Source organism: Danio aesculapii, chromosome 13 (assembly GCF_903798145.1).
Source record: "Danio aesculapii chromosome 13, fDanAes4.1, whole genome shotgun sequence".
Taxonomy (NCBI): domain Eukaryota; kingdom Metazoa; phylum Chordata; class Actinopteri; order Cypriniformes; family Danionidae; genus Danio; species Danio aesculapii.
In genome coordinates, this window is record NC_079447.1 from 32,060,708 (window position 1) to 32,084,370 (window position 23,663).

Sequence of the window (23,663 nt, forward strand, 5' to 3'; positions counted from 1 at the left end):
ATCTATTTCGCATTAAAAAGAAATGTATAAAGCGCAATAAGCTAATTCAATTTACTTCTCGGTTCTCGGTTAATTTCAATGGGTCGTGTTCGGAAAAGACGATTTTTGTGAGTACAGCGGTTTAATTAATAAACAAACGATTCGTGATCCGATTCATTGAAAAGATCCGACTCACTATTCGCTAGTGTATTTTTTAATACACAGCAGCAGGTCAAGCACATGGGCAGCGAGGAAGTTTAAATATTCTGAACATGACACCTAGAATTCACTGTAAACATTCACTGTATGTTTAGGCATTTAACATAATAATAAGACGCCGTTAATTCATAATAACAATTATTAGACATTAGCATCCTGCTGCATTAAATGAATCTCATCACCTCCTCAAGTCTGCTGCTTTTGCGATCACTCTCTCGAAATGTAAGGTTACGTCGGGCGAATATACAAACATTAATCTCTCGTCTTTACTCTGAGGTAAGGTCAACTCCAGTCTACAGTCTAATGTTTAAGTTTCAGGGGTGTAAAGGAGTGAATATGTCTCATGTAAAGGAGCAAATGTAAATATTGCTGTGACAGGTGTGTAAATGCTATACATACTTTTAATACAAAATAAAAAAACAAGCAATATTCGTGTGTAATTTATGTATAAAATAACACATATTTATTTTATATTTTAGATCAGAAACAAGATTTCAATACTGAATACAGAGAAATTGTATATCATATCATCTCTATATTTGCAAATGGTAAAATAATAGTAACGTTACAACTTGTAAAAATGGTGAATTCTGTCGTCTATAAAAATTTTAACTGATATTTAATTAGTTTTTTTAGTACTGTACGGTAATCCTGAATAGGTCATTAACAGTGCTGGGTAGATTAGAGACAATTACTGTATAATTTGTTGTTGATTGCAAAGTAGTTTGTTACAATCTGGTGTTAACACTTTAAAATAACGGTTTAGTTAATTTGTTAATGCATTTAACATGAACAAATAATGAACAACATATTTATTACAGTATTTCTTAATATTTGTTAATGAAAAAATATAATAATAACAAAAGTGTAGTTGTTTATTGATAGTTCTGTTTATTGAACGTATAGTGCAATAACTATTGTTAACAAGCACAACTTTGGATTTTAATAATGCATTAGTAAATGTCAAACTATGATTAATAAATGCTGTACATGATTGTTCATACTTGGTTACATGTTAAGAAATAGATTATTAACTTTAATGGACCATTATTTTAAAGTGTTACCCATAATCTTAGTGTAGGTAACTTATTCTGACTTCTTTTGAATTACTTTTATATTATGTTTTGCCTAACTTACAGAAATGTGACAGATAGAACATTTAAAAGAGTCAAAAAAAGAATTAAAGGGGGCCTATTATGCAAAAATTTCTTTCATAAGAAGTTTAAGCACAGTTGTGTGGCAACAGTCTGTGAGTATAACCAGCTTCTAATGGCAAAAATGTATTAATAGAATTATTTATAAATTCACAGTTGATAAGAACAGTCTGCAGAAACACTTTGATTGAGATTCTCCCCTTGTTCTTGTCATCAGAGGGGTAAACTCCTGCACATTACTGAGATCTGTCTCACATTAGCATAGGAGTCTTGTTTGTTAAACAGCCACTATGCTGACACATAGGCATTTATAGCTCCACCCTCTTTTGAAGAGAGCACAACCTCATTTGAATTCAAAGCGACAGTCACCAAAATGGCAGAATTAGGATCAAAGAGATTTAAAACATTATTTGTGGTGTATTTTAAGCCGACTTCACATACACACTCTAGGGGCATCTGAGACTTAATTGACATCTTGCAGAAAGTGTCATAATAGGTCCCCTTTAAGCAGAATTTACTAACTTTGTGACTTTGTGTCAGTCAATAACATTTAATCATAATCCATAAAATTAGCTGTAATCTGTAAGGAGAAAATCAAAATAATGTAATTACAAGTAGTACATTTTTGCAATATGGTAACATAATTTAGATTGCATGTGATATGTCTTGGTTTAAATATGCCTGACAAAAGTTAGGGATATAACCATTTACTATACTGAATTATACTTTTGTGGGCGTCTGCCGTAAATCATTGTAAAAGGGTATGATTGATTTGATTTAAATTGAAAATGACAAATTCTAATGCGCAGAGCAAATAACTTTTTTAAAGTTGTTAAAACAGCATGCATAATAAGTGACCCAATTCAATTAAAAAAAAACTTTTGATATAGTTTAGCACGTCACACTTGGTTAACTTCTTAAAAGTGTTCCTAATGTAACTCTACTCATTCATTTAGGGACCCACAGAGCTGCAACTGCAGAAATTCAGAAGCCAAGAGCAGCGTTTTAAAAGAAAATTGCATTCAGTTCACAGGAAGTTTGCAGACGTGCCAGAAAACTCAGAGGTAAGCAACTAAAATAGATTCAACGTATGTATAATAAACAATAATAACAAAAAGCAGAGTCATCAATCCTTCAACGTTATCTCAAGTTTCAGGGGCAGCATCATGTATACCTTGATGATGGTAAAAGGATCTACAGATCGACACTGGGACATGGTAAAATATAGTCAACTTTTTTAGAAATGGCATTTCATGTAGTTCCAAGTATAAATAGGTCAATCTCTGCATACAGGCGAGCAGGAGATGGTGGAGGTGTTTAATGCAGACTGGGGAGAAGGTGGATATGGATCCATCCAGAGGGTCAGACTCTCTCCCGCAGAGACCATGTTGGCCGCCACTGTCAAGAAAGACCAGCATGAGAAGACCAGATGCATGTTAATTCATTTAAATGGAGTCAGTCATAATCAAAGGGTCATGATGGCTTTAGACAATGTGCTCAGCTTTGGTAATATCAACAATACTTGCATATCAATTGAAACTTTTAGAATGATTTGAATGATTGAAATCTTGCGTTTCTTCTCATTAAATGTTCTCTGTAGAATGGGCCACCGACGATGTCCTGTTCTACAGCACACAGGAGAGTCTTCGTTCCCTGCATGTTTTCCGTCTTCATCTCAGTGATTCTGCTGTCCAAACCGCACTTGTTTATGAGGAAAAAGATCCAGAGTAAGACCATTGTGTGCTGGTGTGATAAAAGACCATTTGTAGTTCATTTTGCAAGTTTGAAATAGCTTGCTATTGACAGAAAATTGTAAGTGTCTACCATATCTACCAAAATTGATTGGAATTTTTTTTACTGCTAAGCAAAGACCGAAAATGAACTTTGTCTCAAGTAATTTGAGTCTTAAAGGATTTTTACCTAAACATTTTACTTTTTTCTTCAGTAAAATATTAAAGTTGGTCCCTAAAATATTAGTTCAACCAAAAATGAAAATTCTGTTAATTACTCGCCCTCATGTTGTTGCAACAACCCGAGACTTTCATTTATTTTCAGAAGCCATGTTAAAATATTTTAGATGAGAATAGAGAGCTCCCTCATCCTCCATTGACAGCAAGGATTCAGAGATGTTCAAAGCCCAGAAAAGCATTCATAAGCATTGTCAAAATATTCCATGTGACTTCACTGGTTTTGTAATGATGGTGATGACAACATAGGTTGGATCCAAATAAAGTTATTAGAATGGTCGGGCAGGCAAGGCTCAAAAGGGATAGATGGTAGCGTGAAGATAATTTATATGAGTAATCGTTATAACCAGGGCTTAATTTGTGCTAGAACACACCGCATCCGACACCTCTGAAATCACACAGGATCCGGTGTGTTCCAGCACCTCTGAAATCTGATCCGGCACCTCATTTTACTGATCCCCCTCCTTAACCACCCTCCTCCGCCATCTGCTGTTCACTTTCACTTTCTTCTTAGACTCCCCAACCCTCTTCAGTTTCGTCTGAGACAAATCCACCCGCTCTTTACCTTCGTCCGCAACCCCTCCGCCATCCAATAACCACCCCCACCCCCCATCCAGGAAAAAACTTCAATTGGGGAAAGTGAAGAATTAAAAAACCTCGATAAAAACCAGGCTCAGTTGGGCACGACCATTTCTCCTATGGCCAAACGTCTTTTGCAGAGCTGCAGTCCAGGCGCTGAGGAAGCTGGATGCCAGCAAGACTCATCTGTCCCCGGAGCATCACAGGAATCAGTCTTATGCTCTCCACTCCTCCATGACCACCACAGCAGCTTCTCAGGATACGGCCTGGTCCAGGATTATGGAAACTTCGGGATCATCTCATTACTGGTCTTGGATCGAATCAGTGGTGCTGCATAGTCTCTGAGGACATCAGGATGAGTATCCCCAGGTGGAAATAGAGAATAAAGAGAATAATTTGCGTAGCTGCTGTTCATAGTGTATATAAACGAAATGCAAAATCCCGCTTTACTAAAAAGATAGGACTTTAATCTAGTTTTGAACTGCGGGAGTGCATCTGAGCCTTGGACATTATCAGTTTAGGAGACATAAATGAGAAGGCTCGACCTCCTTTACTCAACTTTGCTGTTCGAGGTACTATGAGAAGGCCAGAGTTTTAAGATCTTAAAGAGCGGGTTGGATTGTATTTTCTAGACCTGGTAAGAACTCTGGCAGCTGCATTTTGTACTAATTGAAGTTTGTTAATAGAGGATGCTGGGCAGCCAACAAACAGTGCATTACAGTAGTCCAGCCTAGAAGTCGTAAAAGCATGAACTAGCTATTCTGCATCTGAGCTGGATAGCATACTTCGTAACTTAGCGATATTTTTCAGATGAAAGAAGGCAGTTTTTGTGACATGGGATATATGATTTTCAAAAGTTAAGTTGCTGACACCCAGATCTTTTATAGTACAGCTAACACTAACTTTGTATCCATCTCATTGCAGGTCAAGTTGTGAGATCAGCTGTGTACAGGATTTAGGCCCAATAAGTAATAATTCTGAGTTTAAGAAAAGAACATTGTTGGTCATCCAGTCTTTAACATCTTTAATACACTCAGTTAGCTTAGACAGTTCAGACGTCTCATCAGGTTTAGTTGAAATATATAATTGAGTATCATCTGCATAGCAGTGAAAGCTGATCCCATGTCTTCTAATAATGTCTCCCAGGGATAGCATGTATATTGTAAACAGCAAAGAGCCTAAAACTGATCCTTGAGGCCCCCTATACTTTACTGGGCTGACTTGTAAAAGCCGTCTACTAATATTCACAAATGGGTAACGGTCAGCTAAGTATGACTTAAACCATTGTAGGGCCTGTCCATGGACACCTGTAGAATTTAAGCTATTTATGAGGATATTGTGGTCGATGGTGTCAAATGCGGCACTAAGATTGAGTATAACTAATAGCGAGATGCACCCTTGGTCAGCAGCTAAGAGTAAATCGTTGGTTATTTTTCACTAGTGCGGTTTCTGTACTGTGATGAGGCCTGAAACCTGATTGAAACACTTCAAAAACATTGTTCGTCTGCAGAAAGGAGCATAATTGGGCAGAAACAACTTTTTCTAGTATTTTAGAAATAAACAGAAGATTTGAAATAGACCTCTAGTTAGCTTGGTTGCTGGGGTCCAGTTGCGGTTTCTTAATAATAGGCTTAATAACAGCTAGCTTGTAAGGATTTGAACATGGCCTAACGATAAAGAAGAGTTGATAACGTTAAGAAGAGGTTCTCCTATAACAGGTAGCAATTCTTTCAGTAATTTTGTTGGAATTGGGTCCAACATACACATAGCTGGTTTAGAACTATTTATAACCTTATCTAGCTCTTCCTGTTGTATGATTTTGAAGCACTGTAGGTTATTTTGGTTCAGTGGAATGTTTACTGGATCTGAAGTATAAGGCGGTGTCTTTTCTGTCTGAAGCCTTCTATTTTATTACTGAAAAAATTCATGAAGTCATCACTACTAATTTGCGGTGGAACATTTGGTTCCAAAGATGATCGATTATTTGTTAATTTAGCGATGGTGTTAAATAAAAATCTAGGATTGTTATAATTATTTTCTATCAATTTGCGGAGGTTTCTTAGCCCTGGCAGATTTTAGAGCCCTCCTATAGCTGGACATACTGTCTTTGTACGCAATTGTACGCTTTGTACGCAAAAGACCTCTAAATTAGTTTTTTTTCCATTTACGTTCCAGGGCACGGGTTGCTGTTTTGAGAGTGCGAGTAATGAATGTTATACCATGGTGTAGCTTTATTCTATCAAGCCTTTTTTAAATTTGATGGGTGCCATAGTATTTAGTGTGCTATTTCGAAATAGAGAAAAATCAGGTAAGTTATTTGTGAATTCATCTTTGGTGGACGGAATGATAGTTCTACTAGGGTGATGTCTAGGGTTCGGATCTGATAATTTCAGGTAAACACAGCTTATATAGTAAGAGGTAGTGGTCTGTGATATCATCACTTTGTGGTATAATGTCTACATCAATGACCTCAATTCCATAAGACAGAATTAGATGTATGCTTTAAGCGATGGGTTGGACCAACAACATTTTGTTTTAACCCATGTGAATGTAGTAAATTCATAAACGCGAGCCCTAATGTATCATTAGCGTCATCTATGTGGATGTTAAAGTCTCCTACAATTAGTATTTTATCAGTTTTAACTAGTGAGTCAGAAATAAAATCAGAAAACTCTTTTAGAAAATTGACATAGGGTCTTGGGGGTCTATATATGGTGATTAAAGCGAGAGATAACAGGTTTTTGCATAATATCCGGAAGCATAACATTAAGTGCTAATACTTCAAAGGAATTAAACAGAAGTCAGTTTCTCTGATTAATATTAAGAATATCACTAAAGATTGATGCAACTCCACCACCACGACTAGTTTGACGAGCCTCATGCTTATATAAGAATCCTGGAGGAGTTGCTTTATTTAAACTAATATAGTAATTTTGTTTCAACCAGGTTTCAGTGAGACAGAGAGCATTAAGGTTTTTATCTGTTATTATTTCATTTATGATAAGTGCTTTAGGTGCTAGTGACCTGATGTTTATTAGACCAAGCTTTACGAAATTTGTATTTTCACTTTTTAGCGTTTTTTTCTGGTTTCATTCCTAATAGATTTTTTCTAAAGCACACATTACATTTATTTCTTGATTTAATAATACGAAGAACAGACACAGTCTCAATGGGGTTTGCCAAACAAGCATTACTGTGATTTAAGTGGGATGAACAAGAGTCTTTATGGCTCTCACTTACTTTCACTTACTAGTCAGACAGAACGAAGCGTCCTGGAGAGTTATGCTCACTACAGGAAAACAAGTCTCAGCACTGGATATAAGTGTGTGTGGTGTGTATATATATATATATATATATATATATATATATATATATATATATATATATATAGTCCCAGAAATCAGTTATGACGAGCTTCAGTGATGTGTAAGTGTAGTCTGGTGTGTGAGAGCAATGCAAAATGGGATATGTAGTTCAGTTGAATGACAGGGAGTGTTCTTCAGCAGCCTGCAAGGGAAAGCTGCTGGTGATCATAACAGGTTCAAAGTCTAATATTGCAAAGCTTCAAGAATACTTTTGTGCTCCAAAAATGTAATTTTTTACTTTGTTAATCTATATATTTTATATGTTTGAATTTAATCTAAAATATCTTTATGTGTGCTGCAATGATGAATGAATGACTCAAGGGATTGAAACGACATGAGGACGAGTAATTAAAAGCATGAATTTCATTAGGGGGAACTAATCCTTTAATGAAGTTAAAAAACTGTATACGAGCAAATCAGAATTCATAATGAGTGCATTTACATGGACACCAATAGTCCGATTTTAATACGATTAATACAAAACTTTGATTAAGAGTCTACAATGTAAACAGCAATTTTTTATTAATTTAATCCGACTATAGTCTTAATCAAACTAAACAGAAATCAAATTAAGACGTGGATGCCGATTTTAGTCGCATTATTGAAGTGCAGTACAGACATGTAAACATCTTAACTATTACTGTTAACACCAAACTATTACTTTTGTGTAAGATTTTTGTCACATTTTATGACAGGATAGTCTATACACACACACTGTTTGACACTATTTTCTGCACCTACCAAGTCAATGAAGGACCACAAACACCTGCTTTACGAAATGCGGACGTTTTTTTCCTATACGGCGTGCGGTATCAATTTCCATTAAAACACTCTTCCAGCAGTTCATACTCGCATCCAATATCTTGTTTGTCAAGGGGGCATGCATGAAATGTTCCTAAATGAAAATGAAAGTGCCTAACTGCAGTTAAAAAATAAAAAAAGAAACACAAGAAATTACATCAAACTGCGGAGGAAATGCTGATAGCGTGATGACGCAATGACGTTAATCAAATTATGTGCTACAACATGTAAGACAGGATCATGAAAGGAACATTCAAAAGGCAACTCATGCAAACGCCTTAATCATATGATTGTCTTATTCAGATTAAGGCAAATAATTTGATTACTGATGTCCATGTAAACGTTGTCACTGTTGGCATCTCATAACACATTATCGGCCTTATGAAGCTTCTGCTCTGTCCTCAGATTCTTTGTGGAGGTCAGTCGTTCTAGAGACCAGAAGCTGGTGACCATAAACTGCAGTAGTAAAACCAGTTCTGAAGTCTGGTTTGTTCACAGCAAGTCTCCATTTTCGTTCCCCTCACTCATCCAGTCCCGTCATCCTGGTCTGCTTTACCATGTGGAGCACTCGGACAACAGCCTCTTCATTCTCGCCAACACTGGACCAGACCAGGAGTATCAGGTATTACCAGAACCAAGAAACTTAAGCAGTGTTGTTCACAACTAAATTATTAGTTTTTTGTCTGTATTTTTTTTATCTCAAGCTGCTCAGGGCATCTTTAGCCTCCCCATCTATGCCACACTGGGTGCCTGTGTTCAGTGCTGTTCCAGGAACAGTCATCAAAGATTTGGAGCTGCTTCAGGATCACTGTATGTTCACGGTGAAGGATTCACAGTGTCGACTTCAGATCCAGACTCTTACCACACAAGAGCCCTATCAGTTAAACACTCTACAGGTGTGAAGAATTACACATCCACATGCAAAATAGTTTGGTTTGTTTTGTAATGATGATGAGTTGAGGCATGTTTTTTTATTAGTTTTACTGGATAGGTGACATTTTATCTGAAACATTTCTTCTCATTAACTTGTTAGAAAGCCTGAAGTCCTTGATCTCATGTACTGTTTATACTGATTTCACTGCACTGATACTCAGACCCCGATGATGTATGTGTACACTATCAGTCAAAGGTTTGCACTTAGTATGATTTATAATTTTTTAAAGATAGAAACGAATACTATTATTCTGTAAGACATCCTTAAACAGCATTAAATTATTCTAGAGTGACCATATTAAATATTACAGTCATTAAAATAATCAAGAGTGACCGTAAAGACCGTAAAGTTTTTTAGTTGTGTCTTTAAGTAACATATCATTTTCTATAGAGGGCATTTTAAAGGCTACATTTAAATTTTATTTATAACAACATTTTTATATTTATAAATAATTATTGTATATTTTTTTAATAAATTTGAAAAAAATGTCAGTTTTGCTCAAAGAATGCCAACATGTATAAAACTGAAACCTTAATGTCTGGCATGTTTTGATAGGATTAATTTACTAAAAAATGTTATTAATTATTCACTCTCATGTTGCTCCAAACCCCTGAGACATTTGTTTATCTTGGAACGCAAATATAGATATTTTAGATGAAATCTGAGAGCTCTCTGAGCCTCCACTGACAGCAGCAGTCCAGAGATGTTCAAAGTTTAGCAAAGAATTCAGTGGTTTATTTGTAATCATACGAAGCTCCAAGAACAGTTTTGTGCATCAAAAAATTTCCTTTGTTCGTTTTCCACATCAGATCGGGGTTCACATTTACTACTTGCTTGCATGTTGTGCTGCTGACTTTAATGACAATACACTGTATTGCATAGTAAACAATCATTTTCACCATAGAATAGGTGTAAAAAGTAGTTTAGATGTACAAAAGTGTTATTGGAGCTTCATATGATTACAGCTGAACCAAGTCATATGGATTATTTCTTTATCTATTTATTAAACTTTAACAGAAATAACAGAATCGTTTTACTGAAAGACTGAAATATTATTCCCAGCCCCTCCCCCATAAACAAAATATAATTACAATTACACAAAACTATTTTATAAATTGGAAAATACATGTTTAAAATGTGTATATTAATACATGTATATTATGTGTAAAATATAAATTGGATTGTTTACATTTAGAAATTACCCATGTACAATGTACGCGTGTACATCAACAATCTAAAATTACAAACTTAATCTATAGATATTTATCAGAGATGTGTTTCAGGCATTTGTGTAGTTCTATTGTGTAGTCCTATAATGTGACAATGCGTGCGTGGTTGTAAACTTTTTCCACGCTCACATTTGCATGTCACGATAAACTCTTATTGGCGAAGTATGTTTTTTTCAGGGTGGAATGTTAAAGTATATTAGGCTACTCAATTCAACTGGACTTAATATTTTTACAGTCCGAATTGTTGGCTGAATAATAGTTTATTAATCACGGAATCAATGGAATAAAGAGTTGACTAGATTACAGGGAAAGTTATATTCTGTGGACACAAAAGCACTGAGTTAGTGGCGCCATCTAGCGGCGGTGTGTGGATCTGTCCCGACATTGAGGTACAAAGTATAAACCTATTAGGGTTGGGCGATGTCGACCAATTTGGCATCGTACGATGTCTAATATGAAACATCAAGATGGACGATGGCCTCGTTGTCATAGGCGGTGAATTAATTATTTTTGAATAATTCATTAATTCATAACAAATTAATTATTTGTAGCCTACCGTTTCAACTATCTGACCCGCATGGTCTAAGTTTTACCCATAACCAAATCATAAATAAATAAAGAGAATTTACAAACAAATTACCACCTGTCCATCACTTTTCCACGGGACTCTGGTATGAAGAGGCAGAGTGATCTGTGTCGTTATAATCGCGTCGACAAACTTGGTTGGTAAAAAAAAGTGCACAACCAACAGGAACCAACCAACAGTATCTAAGGTATTTGCTAAAATTATTAAGTACAAGCTTGAAAGCGAAAGATTGAAGCAGTGTACTGACCCACTGACTGGACCCGCTGTCTCGAGCGCATGACAGAGTGTGTCTGTGTGTGTGGTCACGTGATGTGTGTTTTCAGCAGTAGTGTGGATGGGAGGGCTGTTCAGAAATGCTAGGTGAAACACCAGTGTGGTCGTGGATTATTTTTGTTCTAAAATGCCATTTAAAAAATAAACTGTATTAATGTAAACGGGGCCTCAGTGTGTATTTTTTGCGAGCGGCTTTGTGACAGGGGCGGAGCGGAAGATCGCGATATATAACATACATACATACATAAATACATACATACATGCATACATACATACATACATACATAGCGGGGTCTTCCTTCTTTTTTGGCTGGTCACATGCCTGGCTTATACAATATACTTCATTAAATTCATTCAGCAATTGAAAAACCCTAAGGCTTAGATTGATAGTCTGTAGAAGTACTCACATACTCAGAAAAAAAAATTCTAAATGGGTTCCATGTCTAAATGGGTCCTAAAGCACTAGAATTGAATTTATTTTAAACCTAATTTTTTCCAAATGAATGAAGCTCATTGCATCTCGCAACCAGTTGTCAAAATTCAGAGGAAACTAATTTGACATTGTTTGTGGTTACTTTTGTGGATTTCTCGGGACCATTACTGTCTATGGAGGATAAGAGAGGTCTTCTATTTCATCTAAAATATCATAATTTGTGTTTGATTGGTACAACATAAGTGTGAGTAATTAATCAGTAATTAAAAAAATATTTTCATTATTGGTTGAACTAACCTTTTATAAGTGTGTTGGGTGAGATCTCAGAACTCATGATATGGTTTAGCCTGATCTATTACAAAGGTAAAAACTAGTTTATGCAGCATTTTCAACTTTTTAAAAGCTGTGTTTCTTTTTTGCTCTCAGCTTCCTCAATGGGCCTGTGATTTATCACCGCAGCGTGTTGGGACAGCAGACAGAGGGTCATTTAGTTTCCTCCTTTCCTCCCCTGTTCATCCACCCGTACGCTATCTTTATTCCTTCAGAGGACAGAAACTCTCAATAATAGAGGACAGCATCAGGCACATCTCAATCCCTGAGTTTAACACAACACGCCTGCAGGCCACCAGTCACGTATGATGCTTTTTCAGTCTTAATAGTGCAGTGGTACAATAAGCATCCCTAGTAAATTTCAAAAAGCCATAACATTCATATGTTTGTGCTTTTAGGATGGTACAATGGTGCCTTTGACTCTGTTCCACATGTCTGCATTATCTGAGCTGCGTAAGGCTCCTCTACTGCTGCATGTGTATGGAGCTTATGGGGTTGACCTCAATATGGCCTTCAGTCCTGAGAAGAGAATGATGCTGGACGATGGCTGGACTCTGGCTTACTGCCATGTCAGGTACTGAACTACAGCTCCAATATTTCTTTTATAGAAAAAAAAGGATTAAGGTGGCTTTAAATGTGGTTTGTTTGTTGTTGCCAGATAGGTTGGTCTGAGTTTAAAAAAAAGAGGATCTGCTGGGATTTTGATGCACAATTATCTTTAGGGTTGACAAGAGTTTTGTCCGAAAAAGAGAAAAGATCCTGTGGGTGAAAAGAAAATGGAGAACGGCCAGACTAGTTTGAGCTGATAGAAAAGCAACAGTAAATAAAAATACCAACTTGTTATAACCTGCAGAAAAGGACATATCTCTGAACACACACCCAGCAACAAATCCAAAAGAAAAAGGGCACATCAGAACAGCAAACTTAGGCTACAATTCACACAGGTTCACTAAAAATGACCAAGAGAACACTTGAGAGACTGTCTGGTCCAAGGTTGCCAGGTTTTCACAACAAAACCAATTAATATTAATGGTTAATAATAATAATTAAATAATAATAAATAATAAGGGGCTCTATTTTAACGATCTACGTGCAAAGTCTAAAGCGGAGAGCGCAAAAGCATTAAGTGTCTGAGTCAGTTGCGTCGCGCCATGGCACATTTGCTATTTACATAGTGAACTTTGTACGAGGAAAATCTGAATGCTTTACGAGTGAAAAACAGTTAAACAGACTGTATGCAGCTCAGGATAAAGAATGAGCCTCCTCCATTCGGCCTCTTTACTTTCTCTTTACTTTACTTTTACTCTTTACTTTACTCCTTTACTTTCATGGATAAGGAAACAGTGTTGTGCGCACTTCACTGAAGACATTCATTAGCCTACATATTTAATTTAGTTTGTAAAGCACAAAGATTTGTTTCAAAACTATTTCTAAATTCATTTCTAATTTCCAGCAAACAAATAAATGAACAATAATAAAGTGTGGTCAAAAAACTGAGTTATATCCAAGCACACGTTCTATTCTTATGCCCCATATAGTAATGCATGTGTCTCCAAAACCCAACAGATGGACAAATCTAAACTTGTTTTTATTAAAACAAATATAAATATGTATGTAATGAATAATACAGATAATAATAATAACATTAAACAAATGCAAAGTGTCATGAATTAACTGAAAAAAGCCCCCAACATGAAGAAGGCATGCAGGCAGTGGTATTTATATTTATGTAGAAAATAATATATTTTTTTCATATGTAAAGATATTTGTATATTTCTGTAGATCCTGTGTGTATTAAGCGATGTGTAAGCGTTTGAACACACATAGGCGCATATCTAACACGCTCTGCGCTGGACTTTAGACTAGCTTTCAGTTGGTCAATGGCGCAGTCTTCTTTACTCCTGCGTCTTGCGCCTTATTGCACCGGGTGTATGATGGGGCCCCAAAACTTAAAATATGTCACTGCCTGTTTTTAAATGTTTTTTTTAAAACATCCAAGAAGCATTATACACTGTTTCTTCATTGGAAATAACTTAGTAATTATAAATATTCTGTATCATAAAAAAGTCATCATGCCTCAAAGAAACAGCACAGCTGACATGGTGTCTGGTGTCTCTCATGTGACTGCAATGAGCCGTCCAGTTAAAAAGCACAACAACTGTGCCAGAAGTAAACCCCAAATCTGTGATTTGTGTAGGACAGTTTTTTATCATTTGTGGAATATTAATGTATGCCAAATGTTTAACATGCAGACTAAAAGAACAACCCGTGGAAGTGGTTTAAAGGGCTAGTTCACCCAATAATGATTTTATAAATAACTCACCCTCTTGTCATTCCAATCTCTTGAGACCTTCATCTTCTGAACACAAATGAAGATATTTTAGATGAAGTTGAAGAGCTCCCTCATCCTCCATAGACAGAAATGCTCCCCAAATGTTCAGAAAGGAACCAAAACATTGTCAAAACATTCCATGTGACTTTAGAGGCTCAAACTAATTGATAAATGATCAAACTCTCTCTTCATGTATATATTCATTTGCATTTTATTTTTCAGGAATCAAATTTTTAGAGTTGTACTCTTCAATGTAAATTACCATAAAAGTTTTAGTAACTTTAATCAATCATGTCCTTGTGTAATTGCACCCTTCAACGCACTCCATCTTGACGAATCTGAATCTGTTTGTAAGGGGTGGAGGTGAGCGTGGTCTCGCCTGGCATCGAGCAGGTTCTTTCCTGCAGAAGCAGAGAGGAGTGGAAGATCTTGCTGCTTGCATTCAGACTCTTCATCATTTAGGAGTGTCTGTTCCTGATCTGACCACCCTCACCGCTCGCAGTGCTGGAGCCATCCTAGCGGGGGCGCTGTGCAACCAGAACCCACAGCTTATCAGAGCTCTAGTTCTACAGGTAGATATATAATGCATAATTGAGTACTCATTGTGTGAGCAGCAGTCTTTCTATTTCATATGTTGGTCTTTTTTGACAGGCACCTTTTCTGGATGTACTCGGCACAATGCAAGACATTTCCCTGCCGCTAACGTTAGAGGAGAGAGGGGAGTGGGGAGACCCCCTTATAGGGGAACACAGAGATAACATAGCTTCTTACTGTCCCTGCCACAACATTCAACCTCAGGTAAGTCACTCAGATGTTTCATATAGTACTGATGAAATGTCAGTACTTTTTTTTTAAGTATTATTTCAACCATGAAGTGTTCCTAAAGCATATTAGAATGATTTCTGAAGGATCATGGGACACTTAAGACTTCAGTACTGGCTAATTAAAATTGAGCATTCCAACACATAAATAAATTACATTATAAAATGTTTACATAAATATGTTCTAAATATTAATATTTCACTATATTTTCAGTATTTTTGCTCGAAATTAATGCAGACTTGCTGAGTGTAGGAGTGTACGTTTTTATAGACCACAACAAGTATGATAAGTAGTGTGTTTTATGATTCAGGGAGCATTTTGTAATAGTTTTTTTTTTCACAGCTTTACCCATCCATGCTGATCACCGCATACTCAGAGGACCACAGAGTTCCTGTATCTGGAGTCATAAAGTACGTGGAAAGACTAAAGAAGGCAATCCAAATGTGTGCCACTCAGGTTGATGTTAACGGTGAGTGCATAAATGCTCCATTAAGCGTTTTTAATCATCTTTACACTTCTCAGATTCTCCTAGAACATAGAATAGAGCAATCTGTCTACAGTAGGAAGTATTCCTGGACACAAAGTGGACAATTACAAATCAATGTAGCGCACAACACTGAATGGCATTTTGCCCCGTAATGATTTAAAAATCTCTATTATATTATTTCACATCTTTTTCTAAAACAAATCTCTCTTAAGGAAGACAAAAAAAGCTATCTTGACCTTGTAAAAATCATTTATTAGGTAAACAAGAATAGGATAACATACTTAAATGTTTCCAGTCTGTCTGAAACTAAAAAGCCAAGAATGTTTTGATTGTGGGGCAGCACGGTGGCGCAGTGGGTAGCACGATCGCCTCACAGCAAGAAGGTTGCTGGTTTGAGCCCTGGCTGGGTCAGTTGGCATTCCTGTGTGCAGTTTGCATGTTCTCCCCATGTTCTTGTGGGTTTCCTCCGGGTGCTCCGGTTTACCCTACAGTTCAAAGACATGCGCTATAGGTGAATTGAATAAACTAAACTGGGCGTAGTGTATGTAATTGTGAGTTCATTTCGCTGTGGCGACCCCTGATTAATAAAGGGACTAAGCCGAAAAGGAAATGAAAGAATGTTTTGATTGTCCTGTGCATTGTGATTGGCCAAACACTTCAACAGTGTTGTAAATGTTGTTATTGGTTTTGCCATGTCAGTTTGAGCCCTTAACATGGCTAACATGAATTAGCATGTTTTAGAGTGTTTCAAAACATTGCTAACTTTTTTTTTTATTATTCGTTATTTTTAAATATGGCTAACACATATTAGCAAGTTTTAAAAACATGGCTAACTTGTTTGCTTGATTTTAACACATAAGCTGCGTCCCAAATCGCATACTTATGCACTATTCTACACCATTTTGTTGTATAAATAGTAGTGCATTCACACTGAAATCTCTAAAAAGAATGAGTGCACTTTAATTACCCGGATGATGCACTCATTCAACCGGTAAAATGAAGTGTGTAATGATGGACAATTCACGCACTCAACAACCGCAGTTTTGCTCGCGTAGCGGAAGGGGCAGAGCTATCGGGTGCACATGTTGGATAACTTTATTCATTTTGGATGGTAAAAGAAAAATTCTCCTATGAGAGGGATTATAGCGCCTCCTGATGGTGAATGCGGTTATACTCATCACAGGTATTCTTTGGTAGTTTGGTCATTTTTTTCACTAATTTGGCAATCATGGAAACGGGTTGAATTTCCGATTAGTAAAAAACCATTAGTGTTCCATTTTGGACGACACTACATTGGAATACTATGCTGTTGAGTGTGTAAATGCATAAGTACATAGGCTAATGCATAAGTGCATAGTGTATAGAGTGTCATTTGGGACGCAGCTGTTGCTTACATGAATTAGCATGTTTTAGCATTTTCAAAACATGGCTAACTTTTTTTAATTTTAGCACATAGCTAACATGATTTAACATGTTTTTAGCATTTTTTAAATGTGGCTACCTGTTTTTTTTAACCAAGCTAACATGAATTAGCATGTTTCAAAGTGTAGCTAACTTGAAACTTTCATTTTAACGCATAGTCATGTTTCAAAACATAGCTGACTTGTTTTCTTTATTTTAACACATAGCTCACATAAATTAGCATGTTTTTAGCAATTTCAAAACGTGGCTAACATCTTTAATTTTAATACATGGCTACCATGAATTAGCATGTTTTTAGCATTTTCCAAATGTGGCTACCTGTTTTTTAACCAAGCTAACATGAATTAGCATGTTTCGAAACATGGTTAACTTGTTTCCTTTTTTAAAACATAGCTCACATGAATTAGCATGTTTTTAGCATGTTAAAAACGTGACTAACATCTGTAATTTTAAAACATAGCTCACATGAATTATGGGTGACACGGTGGCGCAATGAGTAGTGCTGTCACATCACAACAAGAAGGTTGCTGGTTCGAGTCCTGACTGGATCAGTTGGCATTTCTGTGTGGAGTTTGATTGTTCTCCCCGTGTTCGCGTGGGTTTCCTCAGGGTGCTCCGGTTTCCCCCACAGTCCAAAAACATGTGGTATAGGTGAATTGGGTAAGCTAAATTGTCCGTAGTGTATGTCCTGGTCCTCCAGGTTGAAGGTTAAGCTAACAATTCACCTCATAAAAACTAGATGTTATGAAACACCAAAATGGTGCGGCTAAATATCAACCTCGATATAAATGGTCCTGGGAGTAAGTAAGCTAACCTGAATTAGCTTGTTTTAACATGATATATTTAACATTATCTTAATATTAGTACTTAATAGGGCGTTTTACACTTATTAGGTTATCCTAAACCCTGTATTAACAGAATCATGGGTTATCTGTAATCAAGTTTCTCACTGCTCATACTATACCTGGGGTTAAGGAATAATCATGGGTAGTTAACAACTATAACAACTTCTTATATACAGTGCATATTTGTGGTGTCACTGATTGGACGAACAGCAGGCCATATTATATAATATAATAATTATAGTCAGTTGCATAAAATATCGCCACATAGGTCTTTAGCTAAGCTTCACAAGATGAGCAAAGGCAGGAAATCAAAGACAAAATGTACAAATGAATGACAACAAGGAGCAAAGTAAGTAACCTTAGCATCTCCTGATCACTCCAGCTTACACGCTTTCCATATTTTAATATTTACTTACTTTTCTCTCGCCGACTGATCAGTAGGTTAGCTTGAAAAAATTATTCAAGAATCCTAATAAATACGTTTATCACCAAGCAGACAGAAAACATGAAGCGTAATGGATAGATGAACATCAAACTATTCATAATTAATATCAGAAATGAATTGTTGACCATCCGTGTGTTTGATGAAGAGCGTTTTACAACATGACAGCTGTAATATGAAAAACTCCTCCTGATTCACGAGTGAAGTATAATGGAAATGAACTTGGAGGTCAGTGGCTGTAATCCCAGCTCTCAAACAAACCCGCAGGCTCAAGAGAAGCACTTACACTCTCTCTCTTTCTCTCTCCTTCCTCTGGAGAGAAGAGCACTGATCTGGAAACAGGTGATGTGCAGCGATTCCTCTCCATATCAGGCCGAGGTCATCTTGCATTGGAGCCACTCCGTGAGATATCCGCCATCAGCACGTCTTAAAGCAGCCTCCATCTGTCTGCCATTAATTACCTTTATTATATTAAATTCACCAACACCACACACACACACACACACACACTTAAAAAGAGAAAAAAAACAAGGAAAGTTCCTCTAATCTCTCCCGTTCCTCTCCAGCAGATAAAACGCTGATCACACACGCTGGCAGCTCAGACGATTAACATGTTTATGAGATAGCGTATCAGGCGAGGAGATAAGAAACAATACACTGGGCAGTGCCAAGGTCAGGAGGAGGCTTGTGAAACACCGGCGGCCGCTCTGCAGATAACAGGCAGATGACAGAGTTTGTAGGATTAGACGTATGATTTTTTTTTTTTTTACACTCAGCTTCACTTCAGAGAGATCTCATCACCGTGGGGAAGCAAGGCAGCCAAGTCCACCTCCGCAGCAGCCTCTCATCGGCCACTCTGTTTCAAGAGCGCTCACTTTAAAGTGCTGCTGCTTACGCTGATGGATGTGATGTGATGCTCAGGTGTTGTGATGGAGAGCCAGTGTAACGGATTAGGCTTGGATGTTGTCCGCGTAGGCTTTCTTATTCAGTGGGTTTTGCCTTGTGATAAACTTGAGCTAGTATACTCGTGCTTTATTTATCTAGCTACTTTACTGTTTTTTGGGTTGTTTGCTGTATTAATAATAGTTTTTACTTAAATGAAACTAAATTATAGATTTTAGAATTGTTTTTAATTTTGGTAATGACCAAACTGAAATAAATATAGACACTAAAGCTAAAAGACACACAAAAAAATAATAATAATGTAAAGCTAAATTGAAATATCAAAAAAAATGTACGTCAAACCCCATTAAAAATACAAATAAAATTGAAATGAAACTGAAAATCCATTAAAAGAAAAGCTCATCCAACATGTTATTTAAAAATTGTAAAATCAGTGTTTCCTCTAGGATTTTTTCCAGCTGTGGCGGCAGGCCTTTTTTTACACAGATCTACCAACTACCTGTGGCGTTATTTCAATGACAAATGTCGTGAGCGCAGTATTAGAAGTCGAGATCGCATTTATATAATAGCCTACGAGCATGCGGATCTCTTTGCTTGCGCGCCGATTTTTCTGCTCGTGCACAAAACTTCTTGCACGCCCACTCAAATATAAGCCGCTTTCAGAGCGCACAGATCTTCTTGTGCGCTCTCAAATAAACGCTGCTGAGGTGCGATTTAGTGCGTTTATGTAACGAGTACGTTTCCAGCATTTATTAGATATGCTAGGAATATTTCTGAATGGCTCTGGTATTAATGCGTCCTGAAATAAAGTAAAACGGCTATACGTCGTGTTTTCTGGCCTCACGCATCACAAAACAAATGACGCACAGCACTACTACGGTTACAGAAAAGTTTGCGCTGTTATAATTCACTTACCTTTTAATACGTTTTGCTGCGGTTATCACCCGCTTTAAAAAAATAGAATGTTTTGAATGAGAAGCTGCACCCCGCCATGGAAGAATGAATGTAGGGGAAACCATGTAAAATGTATTAAAGTACACTACTAGTTGATCATTTGGTATCAGAAGAGGTTTATATGAAAGGCAAACGCCTCTTGATTATGCTTACTTTACCAAAATAAAATATGATCATGCATTGATTTTTAATAATTTAATTAGGACAGTAAGGTTTGACTTTGATTGGACAAAAGTCTTGTCGCTTAACAGAAATAATGTACAGTTTAGAATATAAAGTCATGGTGCAGTGGAAAAAGAATTAATATTGTGTATGACTCCCATGAGCTTTGAGGACTGCATCCATTCATCTCTGCAATGACTCAAAATAACTCATTAATAAAGTGATCTGGAATGGCAAACAAAGGGTTCTTGCAGGACTCCCAGAGTCATGTAAGGGGATACAAGATCAGGTCGTTCTCGAGAGCTAAGTGAATTTGTTCGGCCTATTCCTTGATTATCAGGGGCAGCCCTAGAGGAATAGACTGCCAACCACACCAGCACATACCCACACGGTGAAAGCTCAGAGCTAAAGTATTCATATACTCTTCCTATTAGTTTATTTAATTCACGTATGTCGCATGGTTTTGGACTGTGGAAGGAAACCGGAGTACCCACGTGAGCACGGGGAGAACATGTAAACTCTGCACAGAAATGCCAACTGGTCCAGCCTAGGATTTGAACCAGCGACCTTCTTGCTGTGAGGCAAGAGGCCTAGCCACTTTGCCACTATGTCGCCCAATCCTGGATTAATCAAGAAAAGAGGAGGGAGATGGGGTGGATGGAGGGGGGTTTTTCAAAAAACATATATAAAATTTTCTACATTCTAAATTTCTAAATTTAGTCTTGTTTTAACCAAGACGTCTTTCAGACATCTATTAGACGTCTATTTAACACAAAATTGCTTGGTGGAAAAGCTTAAGATAATCTGCCAAGTGTCAAGATCTAGCTCTCAGAAGATGAAATCTATGAAGTTCTATGTGGACATAGCAAACTTTCATAATTAAGCACCTCTCAGAATGCTGAGAAACGCTGAATGAATTGTGACAGATGTGACTGACTTTAAACTCCATACGAAGCCTTGTATGATTAATTGACACTTACCTCCTTTCCTGTTGAACACCAGCACGTGTCCCATCGGTCGTTCTGGACATCCAGCCTGGAGCTGATCACTTCGGCCCTGAGGATTTTCATCTGTCCTTGAATGAGGTACATAAACAGTGATATTCATTACACACATTGCCAAACTGTTATGTCACTGCAGTGCTTGTGCTATAACAACTAACATTTGAGCATACTAGGTATTATTTGCATTAATCATTAAGGCTGTAATTATGATCATTTATGATCAAATGAGTGTATTTATAGCATTATAAAAATACTTTATCTGCATCAGAAGCTTCTCTCTTGGTTCGGCATCATTGACTTGTATTGTACTGTTATTATTGTGACTAACAACATATGGTATTTACAAATTTCAGAGCTATCATTTAGTTGCTACTTTATTGGGTTCAACGGTTCAATTGCTTGACAACGTAAAAATATTTCGTCAGCCAATCACATGGCAAGAACTTAATGCATACAGTAATGTGGAAGTGATCTAAGATGATTTGCTGAAGTTCAAATTGAGCATCAGAATGAACACACAAATATTTAAATTGATTCCCCCTTAAGTTGTTCTAAACCTTTACGCCTTTCTGTTCAATGCAAAGTAAGATATTTTGAAGAATGTTGGAAACCAGTAAAGTCTTTCAGCAACACAAGTCATCATAGCTGGGTAAACTTAAAGAGCACAGTTATTGTAATGTACCACTATTTGCATTCCAATTTGCTCAAACAAAACTCGACAACAGTGTTTTTTTGTTTTTGTTTTTTTTTACGACTTTTAAAGAGGGAAAAGAATAGTGTGTGACTGATAATGGCTGCCAGAGGAGAGAACAATGTCAAATTCGATTCAAAGATGATTTATTACAAACTAGTTCAGCTTTATAATTGTATGTACAGTTTTTCTACCTCTCAAACTCTGCGTATCCTGTACCAATTCCGTGACGTCATTTATTTCCGCATTCTTTTAATTTTAAAGGTCAGTACTGGCCCAATACCCCCATAAGTGGTTCCGTTCTCTTATCAGTTGGAATAGAATAACTTTTGAATAGATTATAAGAGACATTTTTTCCCTATGATTACTGACATGTGCAGGAACCACCAAAATTAATTACAGCAACCTAGACCACACAGAACCTAAAAGGTACACTTTCAAATTTGAGTTAGCAAAAAAGCGCCTCTTTTTTTGGAGGGGTTTATTATAACACAGACAACATGTAGAATTAATTTAATCACTTTCAACTGTGTTTTAGGAAAATTCTAATGGTTTTCTTTAAATGATACCAAACTTTAATATTTACACCTCTGCATGTGGGTTTGGGAAGCTTTTGAATTTGGGTAGGCAAAATCCATTTGGAAACCCCAAAATAGCACTTGACTTTAAGTATAAGTATACTTTAAGTACTCTAAATATTAAAAGAAGGGTCCGTGGTTACAGGTTTTTAACATTTTTCAAGATAACTTCTTTTGTGTTCAACAGAAAAAAAAAGTCAAACAGGTTTGTGACAAGTAAAGGGTGAGTTAACGATTACAGAATTTTCAGTTTTGGGTGAACTAGAACTTTAGGTAAATGTACGGTGGCGGAGAGAGAGCTTAATGTGTGGTAATTTAATAAAGCACATGCAATGACAAAAAAAACACCAGCAAGTTAAGAAAAGATCTTTATCGGTTTGACAGCATACGTGCTGCTAATTCTCACAACACAAACAAATAAAGAAAACACCTGCATTTTCCTAAAACTCATGCAAATAGCATGGAATGAAACCGAACAGAAATGTTTCTGAGGGGAACCAAAAACATGACAGACCCGGATGGGATTTGCATATTGTGCCGTGACTATTGCTCAGTTAAGTTGTAGATTTAACATCCTGATTACACGATTCCCATGTCATTTGTAAATTATTAGCCTCGATAACCATAACCTAAAGTTCATCACATTTTCAAGTCTCCTTGAAAATATTTAGCATGTGTATAATATTGTGTTATTTTGCATGTGTTGTGAGAAAAAGCAGCACATATTTTTTATTTGTTTATGTTGTGAGAAATTGCAGTGCATTTTATTTATTTGTTTGTGTTGACAACATTTATGCTGTCAAACTGCCGAAGATCTTTTCTTATTTGCTGTTTTTTTTGTAATTGCATGTGCTTTCTTAAATTGCAGTACATTAAGCTCTTTTGGCCATCATAAAAATTGCCAGTGAGTGTGTATATTACAAGTGATTTCTTATTTTAATAATGTGCTGTTGGTTTTTCTCTTCCAGAGTGCCCGACAGTTAGCCTTCCTTTATAAAGAACTTGGACTGTCACTGAACCAGCTAAAAACTCGACGGAGAAGAAAATAAAAGTCTAATAAGCTGACTAGCGAGTCCCAAACATTGCTAGACTAAATTGGGTGAGGGGGGGGAAAAAACATCATGTTATCTGGTCATTTGAGGAAAAACAAGTGTGACTTTGCAAATATTTCT

General features: G+C 36.7%; 1 protein-coding gene across 1 annotated transcript; it reads left to right on the forward strand.

Annotated features, from left to right (window-relative positions):
* The first annotated feature begins 205 nt into the window (after positions 1–205).
* Positions 206–23,591, forward strand: prepl (prolyl endopeptidase like). The gene is made up of 14 exons (XM_056470674.1): positions 206–474; positions 2,309–2,416; positions 2,503–2,569; positions 2,646–2,858; positions 2,953–3,079; positions 8,470–8,686; positions 8,769–8,960; positions 11,946–12,152; positions 12,248–12,423; positions 14,537–14,753; positions 14,833–14,979; positions 15,346–15,472; positions 21,221–21,303; positions 23,460–23,591. Exons 1-14 carry the CDS (start codon positions 367–369, stop codon positions 23,538–23,540), a joined length of 2,070 nt encoding a protein of 689 aa, XP_056326649.1. The 5' UTR covers positions 206–366; the 3' UTR covers positions 23,541–23,591.
* The last annotated feature ends 72 nt before the right edge of the window (positions 23,592–23,663 follow it).